Here is a 12,487-nt window from a genome sequence, read left to right as displayed (position 1 = left end):
AGGGAAAATTCCATCATCTGTAGGGAAACCGAAACTCTCATCAGGTCAGAGAGCAGCACCCACAAGCGATGCGAAGGCTACGAAACAAAAGACTCCGTGGTCCGCAAATACTGGTCAAGTTTCCAGGGCAACCAATCTTGCCGCCTCTTCTGTAAGGACACAACAGACTGTCCAAGGAGCATTCCAACCTTTCTATCTTAACCCGTTGAATGTCTACGCGCCCAGTAGCAACAGCAACGTTTTGCAGGCCAACTCTAACGGGAATATTATCGGATACCTAGCTACAGGAAGCAATACGCAAGTTATTAATGCGTCCCAGCTTGTTGCCGCACTATTGCAAACCGGTCAGCTGCTAACGACAGCCAATGTCGGAAATGCAAGTCAGGTTCCAATGGCCCTTGCTACGAGTAATGCTACGAACACGACTTACGTTCCTGCTACGCCGACAACCACAGTTGCAACATCCACGAATGTATACGCCATGGCTACCGCTGCACCCTATGCCATAAGCAATCTCCAGCAGGCTACATTTACATCGGCTAATGGTACTGCTAGCGCATTGAAGCCCCAGACGCTGAACTTGAACGGAGTGCCAGTTAACGGGTACGTCCTCAGTCTCCAGGAACAAGATTCGAGTAACTCTGGACAAACGGCGTATTATCATGTGGCTACTGCCAGTGATCAAATTACTCAGACAGTTTTACCTAACATTAAACTACAGCAGCAAGACATTCAGTCACTATTTAATGATAGCCAGCAACAAAACTATTACGAGTACCCGATGTATGCTACTTATCAAAGTAATAACACCTCGACCAATGCAAACAGTTACTACTCAACTTACTACTAGTAAAACTCTACTCAACTTACTACTAGTGAAACTCTACTCAACTTACTACTAGTGAAACTCTACTCAACTTAACTACTAGTGAAACTAAACTCTACTCAACTTGCTACTAGTGAAGCTAAACTCTGCTCAACTTGCTACTAGTGAAGCTAAACTCTGCTCAACTTGCTACTAGTGAAGCTAAACTCTGCTCAACTTGCTACTAGTGAAGCTAAACTCTGCTCAACTTGCTACTAGTGAAGCTAAACTCTGCTCAACTTGCTACTAGTGAAGCTAAACTCAGCTCAACTTACTACTAGTGAAACTCAACTCAACTCTGCTTACTGCTACTACTACTAGTGCAAGCAGTGAATAACTCGTTCAGGTTTATCAAAAGGCCCTTCCGTTCAATAGACGTCAGACGTACCATTACGTGTCATCTGGTGTTTTTCCTTAGTTGTAACTTAGGGTTGGAGCTTGCGAACTACTGCTGAAGTTAATAAAGATGCTTCTAAGCTTGATTTCGATCCGCGCATACTGATGCACAAAAGGAAACTGTCGTAGCTCTAGTATTTCCGTCATTATGAGATTATCCACTGATAGAATATCCAATCGAAAGAATTTCTACCCGATCGGGATTTTTTTTCACTGTGTTTTCCCTGTTAGTTTAAAATGCCAGCAGCACTAATAGCACCAATGGTCCTGCATCAATGTGCAGAGAATACTGTTCGCATTAGGTCTAATAGTGCAGCAGCAAACAAAAGGTACTTCTGTTTCGCGGCAGGAGCCGCCCAAGTCAATGCCTACCTGCATGAACACCGCTCGTCCCATGATGGCTTGCGTGGAGTGCCTTTACATAACGCTAATTCGCATCTTGGTAGTACGAGATTTTTTTTGTTACTAGTAAATCGTACATGATGACGCTATCGTGACGTCAGTTAGAGCATAACTTTTAAATAAAAATTAATAAGTAATAATATTATCCTATTTAAGGTTTCGCGGTACCTAAAGCCAGCCTATGAGGTCGTTGAAGCAACAGTAGTAGTTTTAACTAAAACGTGTGACTGCTGTTGCAATGCTCCTGCCTAATTGTCATGTTACAGATTCGTGAGTAGCTATATGATGGCTAAAAAGGTTTAGGGTGACCTAGGCCGCTGTGCAAAAAGAAAATTTCAGGATTTCAAATAGCTCCAATCGGATTTTTCCTTCCAAAATTTCCGTCGAATATTTCACAATATGTTCAAACGACTTACCTATCGGAAGCTTAATATACGTCTATGATTTGTAGAGAGAGGAAGCCTGCAATGTAACGTAGGTAAAGTATTGCGGTAAAATTCCAGTCATCGAGTCCTGAACGTCTACGATTTCCGCAGCGATATTAGATTAGTAGTTACAGTTGCCACAGACAGCAGTGAACAACGATGCAGAGCAGTTCAGATGACAGTGAGGTATCCGCGGGGTCAGATGGACGGCTACATCGTCTGTTGGAACTCCTTCTAGCAACTGATGGAAATCGTGAGTGCTTCGACTGTCTTTCTCGAGGTCCGACTTGGACGTCGTGGTCGCTTGGGTTGTTTCTATGCATTCGCTGTGCGGGACTACATCGGGGTCTTGGGGTTCACGTTTCGCGCGTTAAATCAGTTGGACTCGATCACTGGACACCTCAACAAGTGCGTTTTTGATGGAGTTGTTTTCCAAACCTTTTTTTTGAAATCTATCCTTTTCCTAGCTCGTATTGAAGCTGTCATGCGTTATGTAAAAAGCTCGATTTCGTTTGGAAGTTGATAATAATGTCAACATTATTAGGCACATAAGTGATATCACAAGAGATGACTGGCGTCAGCGGTCGTCTGCCGTAATAAGATTCCAGCCTTTTTTCATTGAGCAATGAATTCATTGACCTTTTTCAGTCTGATATATAATAAAACACCGATCTCCCGCGCTGTTTTCCAGGTAGCTCGTCTAGTTCAGATAGGCAATGAACGTGGCCGTACGATTTACGAGTCGAAACTGCCTTCAAATTTTCATCGGCCGACTGACCTTAATGAACTGCGAGCCTTCATACAAATCAAGGTACGATTTTCGATGATCGGTTGGCCTTATGAAATGAAATGCGCCTTTTTAGTACCGCTTTAAATAACCGTTGTTGCGACTATATAAAATTAGATGGCTTTGTTTTCCCACTAAATCTTTAGAAGCAATAAAACACTAATATGAAACTATACTTTCTGCTAATGTAAGAATTTAAGATAAATATACAAAGGACGATAAAAACAGTTCTCAATTGTCCACACAAATGTTCGTCCACCCAGTACCTACATCGAGTTTACGTGACACCCGGCTACCGAGATCCACCTATGCCGCCTTCCGATTTGAGCATTGAGCAGCTGGAAGCAATCATTGCAGAATTCCTCAGGCAGTCAGCAAGAGCTATCCGTGCCATAGCACCAACGAAAGTTGCCGAAACGAGTCAGCAACGTCATCAGAAGTTTTCAAGTGATCTTGTCACGCTCGCAAACGACGAGAAGGTCCAGTCGCGAAACGGCGGAGCCGTAGATCAATATGAAAGAAGGGTCAGGTTCCCGATCAGCTCGACGAGCTCTACGCTGTTAAACGAATCGACCCAAAGCGTCATGAGTGATCGACTGCTAAAGGAAATACCTGGCACTGATGAGGGTGATCTGATAGAAAACGAGACGCGTGTCGACGAAACGGCAGTTTTTCTGCCAAATATGGATGAGGATTGCGTGCTTATTGATCTCTAGGAAACACTATCGCTTGTGGCACGATCATTCATTTTGTTTTCATTTTTTGATTTTCTCACTTCTGTAATAGATTGTTTACTAGCTATCACAAGCAACGAGAAATTGCAGAAAGCCGATTTCTGTTAGACTGAAGAAACTTAACGTGCACTGAACGTAACGGTGTACCTGAACAAAAGCAAAGATATACATAATAATGGCTCCTGTAGGTTATGCAGAAAATAATTGTATAGCTATGCCCAGTTTTCATAGCTAACAAAGATGCTCATTTATGTTTCAAATATGTCTTCTAGTGTCTTATATGCAGCTGCATCGTTTACGGGTCATCTACGAACAAATGTTTGTACTCTGGCGGCAAAATTTAAAATAAATGCGCTATCGTTGAAAGAAATTGTCACTTATTATCCTTGTGTATATAGTTAATTAAAGCATTGATTGAAATGATCTTGTCTTTGTGATGTGGAGCTATTTTCCTTCGATGACTAGTTCACTGCCGTTATTGGAATCACACAAAAAATAGTGGGCTGAGCGATTAAACTGTTGCGAGCCTATTACAGGCCCGATTGCGAGCCTCTGACATGTGAATGCCCAGTTATTCCGAATAAGGCACTTGTTGCGAGAAGTGCTGCATATGATTGGCGTTTTTACAAGGCTTCATTAACCTTCATCGTAAGATTTGTACTGATGACATCGAGATTACAATGATGTGTTTGATACGTCTTAGCAGAAGGCACCCGCCACGTTCTGCATCGCCTGATCTTCAATTACTCCAAATACAATAGAAGCATAATATATTGATATTTCTGATTCATCATTAAATTAATCGAAATTCATTTAAAGTGAGAGCAAACAGCTAAAACAGAAACGAGGCGACAAATAGCACATTGTCGTAATATAAAATGGCCACATAGCCATCTATGATTCAGGTCTCGTTCGTGCCAGATCCGTACAGAAATATCCATGGACATTTGTAATAACAAGTCTTCGATTTATTTCGATATTTCAATTCATAAGATTAATAGAAGTTGGTCTTCCTAGCGTGCCTTGACTTTTTATGAATCAACAATTTTATACATTATGTTGTTTAAACATTATTTTGTACGATACCCAGGTGTCCCTTTAGCGACCTCGAATCCTGAGCATTTGCTCAGTGAATGAATCGACTGACCTTGACTGCTGCGTCCATGATTGACACTGCGATTTAATCCCTTGCGCAACTAAGCCTTGCTTAGGCTTAGATATTAGGTTCCATTAAACACCTCACCATGAGACTTCATTACAAATAGCTACGGTGCACGCAATCGAGTCACAATGTTTAGGTTCAATAGAGATTCACTATACAATTATATTAAACATAGCGGATTAATCAACATAGAAATTCCGCAGTACGACCGCATCGGCATTTACAAAACAATCCTGAATTGCGTCATTTGAAGGACAGATCTTGCTAATGGCAGCATTTACAGGAGCCGGTACTACTCTTTAGTTGTGATTTTTACAGGATAAAGTGTTTAAGGCTCTGACGACAACTCCAGTAATCATCCTGTTTACTAGAGACGCTTTCCTCGATGAAGGTCATGCTTCACGGAGAAGATCATAAAAACATGCGTGCCATTATCAATACGAACAACATGTCACTAAGAACGGATCTATGGCCCTTTATCGATGATCATTGATGGTATCCGCTTGATATTTGATTTAGCCAAAGTTTCGGTTGGCCATCGGTAAACTCTGCGGTTCGTCACTATTATTCTATACTGCTGCAATCCTTGCACTAAACTATTAGAAAAACTGTTTGCGTGGATACGATATATAATACGTTCTGCAGAGAGTTCAGTCGTTTCATGCTAGCAACTATGCTCGGAACAGACACGGCGCTTCCTCGTTTATTTACAACTGCCTTCTAAACCACTGGCCTATGTGCAACTGGCAAGTTACGATTTGTAACTTAGTAATATTGATTGTACGAAGTGTGGCAATCATCACTGCCCGTATCTAGGATTATGAATTAGGCCCTTGCTCAATCATAGTAAAACGTTGTTATACTAAAATTGCCATCGAATCTTTATCAACTTATAGGTCAGACACGGAACAGCCTTACCATAGACTTTAGCTGAAGACCTTTTTCCTGGTAGACACGATAATTACGCTAGCAGAATTCTCGATATGTCCACCTATTTTCTTTCCGAAAGCTTACGCAGTATCGCGTTAATTTCCGGCAACGTGGTGCTGGCGATCACATTGACAACCTGTCTTTTCGTCTCGTTGTTAACTTTTTCTTTGAAGCGAGCGTTGCGTTTTACGTTAAAACCGAAGTCTGGGTAAATCAACTCTGTTCGGAACCTACAGACAAGAATTATGCCACGACGTAGTTAGACTGCCAGAAATCTCTGCTCAACATGTTTACACCGCGGGGCGGATTATAGATCGTTCTGTTCAAAATTGCTTATTTTTAGTTTGTGTGAATGACGTATCACTGGCAGACCTTCGATATAGCCGTAATTCAAGGAAAAGGTCGCGCAATGAATAACTGGGGTTGAATGTGGGTCTATTCGTTTTGGTTCGATCCTAGCACTTGACGAGCTAATTTATCAGCGGGACACTTCACAGACCGTTGTATAATGTGGATTTTCATTGAATATCAATACACCCAGGTGGTGTGCTAGCAGAAGTACAGAAGTTGTCTCGACACCCATAGGACCGAATCCCGTAAAACGTAAAGATTTTTATATATATATTTATTTATTTTTCTTTTATACGTATCCACGCTACGTTGGAGAGAATCTGCCTTTTCAATAAGAATGTGCGCTGAAGTAATGAACTTGACTGGGATGTTACCAGTCGAAAAAAGACGTTTCTGCGACTGTTAAAGGTACCAAGTCCAGCGGCAAATTTTAGAACAAAGCTTGTTCTGGGAGGCCAATCGTCTCATCTAATGATCCCAAGCATAAAACTTAGTTCTTCTGTAATAGCATGTCTAATAAGTGCAGCTTACCTTTCAAGGATGAGTTTGGTGACGCTCAAAGGGCCGTCCTCAAAGTTAGTAATCTCGATAGAATACTCCGTCCCGCGGAAGCGCACCTCCACCTTGGCAGCCCACATTGTCCCCACTAGGTTGAACCCAGTTACGAGTGCCTCATAAACCACGAAGGTACTATTCAAGTCAAGAAGACACTTCACCTGTTAAGTTAACCCATAATTGTTACAAGTTCGATACAGATTTGCATTTCTAATAGAACTATTGGCTCGCCAAGGAACTTGAAAAATGTATTTTCCATAGCCAGCTACAGTTCACAACTGTGAACCATTATAACTTGAGTCGGACGGTTCGCCGTTACTTAGCAGCATTTTTTTCCTCACGAGGAAATCTATTTTGATACATTGTTTACAGGTCGTAACATTCTGCCCGCTGTTCGTGCCGCTGTTTGTCATGCCACTTACGGTAATCTTCTTCTTATGTGATGTTGGCGGCCGACAGCTTTTGGTCTTGATCGTGTCAATCCCGCTAACCTGGCCTTTGTTGAACCACGCATTAATGTCACGATGTGTCATTAGAAAATTCCACAATAAAGTTTTTTTTATCTGAAATAAATCGAAAGTAGCGGAACGGCGAACTTTTTGCTTAATAATAAATTCGAGAAATCTACTTACACTGCTGATGCGATAACATGACCTTTATTGATATTATTTGGTATTATTAATAACATTGACAAATACCTAGTATTAGGCCTCAGTATTTCTTGTTGTTGTTGGTGGTTCGTATTGCCCAAAGAGCATTGGGGCACGAATCGACCAATTTTTCTGCCTTGTCCTGTTGCGTTTATAAGGAAAAAATTAGATATCTACGCTTGGGTCATGCTTATATTATTGTTGCAACAATAAATCGGTGACTTTTTTTTTTTCTATATTTAATCGATAGATTTAAATGACAAATAAATGCTTTGTAGAAATTGTATATTGTTAGTTTTTATTTAGAGCAGATTCTTTAACAGATGTAAAATAAGAACTCTGAAACTTTCAGATGAATCGTTTTCAAACAAGTCAGAAACGTTTACCCCATTTTGTGTTATATAAGCGGTTATGGGTAAAACGATGGCCAGGCTGCCTCACCTTAAAATAGAATCCTGCTAAATGTACAGTGTTGTTGGGCAGATGTGCTAGGACGTCCTCCATAAACTGTTCTGCATCATTTTGGGTCTCGATATTGAAATTCGAAGAATTCAGAAATTGGGCCTTTCCTAAACCAATACAAGCGAATAACTTATCAATAAGTAGTGTTTTGCTAAACTGCTCGCATTATATGAATTTATATAGAAATAACTTAATGGCTATACAGTGATTGTTTTGATCCTTGCTTGATCACGCCCTATATTTTATTTGGATTTTATTACATATGTATTATAGTTTAAAGAGGGTATCCTAAATCGGACAAAAAGAGAAAATTCTAATGATCTGTAACTATTGATGAAAAATGTGGTCAGCATTGGCAAAAATCCAATTCTAATTGATCGATTACTAAATATACCTCTTAGCTAAAAGACGCCATTAAATCCATAATGTTCATTTGGCTCCCTACGCAGTTTCCAGTCATTAAAATGTAAACAAACCAGCTTCACCGATAAATGCGGTCCTTTTCTCAAATACTTCTTAACAACTAGTTTTTGCGCAATGCGTTCTAGAGACACCAACAAACAACAACAACAACAACAAAAACAATAAGAAACCTAAAGAACTCAATCCTAGATCAATACTGGATGCTGGTATAAATAAAATCAATAAGAAATAAAAAAAAAAGGAAAAAAGGAAAAAAAGAACACAACACTTCGTCAAGCTAGTAAAGCTAATGCAAAAATTTTAATAAATATTCTTTACCCTTAAAGAATACTTACTAACTCATATTGGGTTAGATAGAAATGTTGAGGGGATAGATTGTACGTCGCTATGACCGAGACGACATGTACATTTATTTCACAGATTCTATCCGTTGTACAGTGACTTGATTAGATAAATGTGCATGGGCTGATTCTTTGATTCCGGCCAAATGAGTACGCTGTTCTATACGTAAATATAGCTACTTGAGCGCCCTGCTACGCTCGCCATGTAGTTTCCTCTATATTATGACGTCGAAGAGTCACCGTAATTGGTAACGTTGCGTTGGGCGCAAAGAGCCTGAATAGAACGAACGATAGATATCAATCCAGTCGATAACTGACGAGAATCCGTTAACGTTATTAGCAGAGGGTAGGCAGCTATCCCATCTCAAATTGTAGTAATTCATGAAAATGGACGCCCAATCAACGTCCACAGCTTACCAAGGACCTTATGGTGATAATGATCCATTCTATAATTATCGAAGATAATCTGTTCCATGACTAATTGATAGTTTCGAAGAATTTGCTGCCGCATTGATCCTTCCCGTAAGGGTCACAGAAGGTACGCGCCCGAGGCTTTATGTTAACCGCTGTAGGCTGCATCTATAGCGTAGCTATATAAATTCTGTAATTGGGATTTGTCGGTGTCAAAGATAGGACACTGTAAAAGATGTTCACTAAATAGTCAATTTAGTACTGCTACCCCACAGGTGAAGTAGCTAGTTGAAACAGGTAATGACTTATAGCCCGATACAAAACACCATGGTGCAATTAAGAGACGATAGCAAAAGTCCTACGGCACATTAAGCTCTAAAAAAAAAAGCCACCTGCTACTATTTGACTGTCTGTCTCGATATTAGCTGATCTTCTTTTGGCAATCGGTTCGAAATGTAGTAGAATATTATATAACAACATCAATCTCAGTTACATAATGAGGTTATCCGTACAATATCCAGTAGCTCAAGAGGTGTTTTAGATGAATTTGAACGTCGCGTTCATATTTTACATATGTCGTAGAATCTATATATATATATGTCTGTATATATAAATTGATTTCGTTTTTCCTATGCTACATGCGTATAATAGTTACCAACAAATAACACTTCAATAGTCTAACATTTACCATTGAATTTCGTTAAAAGGCTAGCTCGTACGTCCGTATGACTGAACAATTTCAGACGAGCAGGGCTGACTCCAAGCAGTATTTTCATTGTAGATCGAAACGTTCATATCTTATAAGAATACAGACCCTTTTCATTCTTTCGACAACTATTTGCAGATAGAATTAGGCCACAGTTTGGCATAGTCCATTTAAATGTATATCTCTTGCCATCTCTTCGTCCACTTGTAGCGATCTGTGCTCTTCTGGGAGTCTTACTAGTGATGTAAATGGAGTTCCCTGACAAAGGAAGCGGTCTCATGCGCTTTTACATCGGCTAGAATCGGAGCAGACTTACAAAGAGCCACATTTCGTCAAAAAGTCTAGTCGCAGTACCGTAGGTAATACCATGTTGAATCACTACATACTTGTGTGGCATATAACAAGGCGAAGGCGAGAACCCGTACAATTTATTTGATTGATAAATACATGGATTTTACCAGTGCAAGGTAGAACGAGGTAGCTAGCGCTTGTGGTTACCTGGTGGAGTGGCAACGTCATAATCCAATTGTCATCCATGTACTGATAACGTGTATAATGATTACAGGACAGGTAATGTACCACTATGTATTAAATCCGACGAAACAGTGATGTTTTATGAAGCAGATATTAAGTCCTAGTCTATCAGTAACAGCAGTTCTTCAGTAGCTTCTGTAAGGCCTAGTATAATTAAAGGCTTTACATCGTGTGAGTCATGCACCCGTTACGATGCCTCATAAATCATTTGTATCGATCGATCATAGTCGTCAAGGGCTATAAGGGTTTCGTCGATCAGGAACAGGGGAATCATAAGGGAGTCCGTCTTTAAGGCAGAGGCCAAGCAAAACAAGCCATTGAAACGTGTCACACGAGTACTCAGTTCGACTAGACGATATCCTACGATCAAAGCATCCGGTGTGCGTAACATTCCGAAGCGACGCTCAAAGGCAATATCGGGCTTACAAATTGAAACACCTGTTCCTATGCGGAATATATGAAATAAATTGCAGATATATTCGGGTACGTGTAAATATATTTATACATATACAAAATCATAGCTTATATAACATGTGCTGTATATGTATAGCCTGTAGTGAGCATCGTATGCTTTGCACAAACCGCGCGAAGTAAATAATATATAAATCAAAGGGGAAAGCTGTTTTGCATGCTACCCAGATAATTTTAATCAGCTTCCATACACCAGAAACATCTGTTACGCCACGATCTGGCCAATATCTGAACCGCAAAAACTAGCGAGACCCTCTTGTTCCTATAAGAAATCTAGAACCTCCAGAGCATTTCGTCAACTCTTCGCACCGCATACTACTGTCACCATTTCTATTCAAGATTTGACGCACAATATGGTACGTCACTGCAACTATCGCAATGACGCTCGGCACACACATCTTAATACTAACATCCCATTCATAGTCGAGATCTCAACTCACCTTGGGCAAGTGCCACACTTATACAAAAACAAACAGTCACGCAAGAAAACCACATTGTGCTTGCCTTTAAGCGACCATACGAATAAACTTGACCTTTTTTAGACCTACGCCAACAGCAGTGGTGGCGGAGGCGGTGGCAACGGTCAGCAATACGCAGCTTTCCGTAAGGCATCAAATTTTCACTAGCCATACCGCTAGACTCAGCTGCTCGGCGGATTAATTTCGCCTCCCGTACTCCACAGACGAGAACAAGATGGCCCGGACGGCTTGAGTGACGTATTTCGCAGCTCACCATCTGCTGGTACCGAGAAGACACCCACAGCGCAACAGACAATCCCGTAGCAGACATCACTTAGCAGCGGATCACGAAACAATTTATCGGAGCGCCGCCATCCTCAGAGACCCGGTATTTGGTGTGGAGGGACTTTTCGGCGGAGCACGCCCGTCAGATTGCCTGCAGCGTCAATTGTAGGCAGAGTGCGGAGGCGAAGAGCGGCGAACGTCGTCTTGGCAGTGGCGGAAGTGAAGGAAGACTAGATTCTATTGTTGGTACTTGCGCGTTTAGTTTACGCATTTGCAAAACGCTCGACCCACAACTGTACAGATCACTTGAATCTGTGATGGAAGGACGTCTGTTTGTAGCGAGATTGAAGGAAAATGACTGTTGTTAACTTCGTAACGCCATGGCGGAGCTAGCACAGAGACGCGTGACAGCGACAACGAATCTCATTCGCATAATAGTGCGGTGTCGAGGGTTGGCCAGAAAGAACGGCTGCAAGTAGGCTCAATAAATTCAGGCCTATATATTGCCCCGCTGGGATTTTTACTGCCTTTTCATTTCCCGTTGGCATGTTACATACACTGTTGTCGTTCGTGTACAGAGAGCCTCAAATAACAATCTTATTTCGCCACTATCTTGAATCTACTTCCCACCGCATCGATGTCGTCAAATCAATATGCTGTTGAAAAACTATGCACCGTTTTTAGCCAAAACAATGCTAGTAAACTGAGTAAATAAACTGTCATTTATATCGTCAATGACATCCCGCCATATTTTTGGTGTCGCCATAATCCCGTCACTTTGGTCTAATAAAATGTTCTAACTCTTGCGGAACAAGCAGTATCCAGCTGCATAAACGACCGTATAAAGCAAAACAGTCACAGTTAAGTAGAACTACGGCGCGGTGCCACAGCTGCTGCCGATGCGGAGATTTCAAACAATCTGATGTTTTTTTTTTTATTTGAAAAACCTAATTCATGTTTTTTTGATAACGTATCACTACTCTGACCGAAACTAACCCATCAAGTCGAAGGCGAGAGTTTTGTGGTGTTCAATTGAGAAGCTCGCGGAGCCTCATGCATCTATATATTTCCTATAATTATGTAGCATAAAACTCTAGATCAAGATATCGTTCTTAGGTTTACCAAATGGTTCGGTTCAA

General features: G+C 40.9%; 2 protein-coding genes across 4 annotated transcripts; one reads left to right on the top strand and one right to left on the bottom strand.

The window, feature by feature from the left end:
• The first annotated feature begins 1,409 nt into the window (after positions 1-1,409).
• On the top strand, positions 1,410-3,979 carry LOC111264850 (uncharacterized). The gene is made up of 3 exons (XM_022841057.2): positions 1,410-2,496; positions 2,780-2,899; positions 3,139-3,979. The coding sequence occupies exons 1-3, from the start codon at positions 2,248-2,250 to the stop codon at positions 3,589-3,591; spliced, it is 822 nt and encodes a 273-aa protein (XP_022696792.1). The 5' UTR covers positions 1,410-2,247; the 3' UTR covers positions 3,592-3,979.
• Positions 3,980-4,555: 576 nt separating this feature from the next.
• LOC111264849 (uncharacterized) lies at positions 4,556-11,998 on the bottom strand. 3 transcript variants are annotated; one of them, XM_086970225.1, is made up of 6 exons: positions 11,046-11,996; positions 8,478-10,578; positions 7,699-7,826; positions 7,030-7,170; positions 6,584-6,768; positions 4,556-5,931 (listed from the first exon to the last, which is right to left on the bottom strand). In XM_086970225.1, the coding sequence occupies exons 3-6, from the start codon at positions 7,759-7,761 to the stop codon at positions 5,763-5,765; spliced, it is 558 nt and encodes a 185-aa protein (XP_086826351.1). In that variant the 5' UTR covers positions 7,762-7,826; positions 8,478-10,578; positions 11,046-11,996; the 3' UTR covers positions 4,556-5,762. The 3 variants fall into 3 exon arrangements, with proteins under 3 accessions (XP_086826351.1, XP_022696790.1, XP_022696789.1); XM_022841055.2 differs by lacking the exon at positions 8,478-10,578 and adding an exon at positions 8,114-8,263; XM_022841054.2 differs by lacking the exon at positions 8,478-10,578 and having other exon boundaries at positions 11,046-11,998.
• Positions 11,999-12,487: the final 489 nt, after the last annotated feature.

The sequence above is a fragment of the Varroa jacobsoni genome, unplaced genomic scaffold (genome assembly GCF_002532875.2).
Source record: "Varroa jacobsoni isolate VJ856 unplaced genomic scaffold, vjacob_1.0 scaffold_904, whole genome shotgun sequence".
Lineage (NCBI taxonomy): Eukaryota > Metazoa > Arthropoda > Arachnida > Mesostigmata > Varroidae > Varroa > Varroa jacobsoni.
This window is presented reverse-complemented; position numbering and strand designations above follow the sequence as displayed.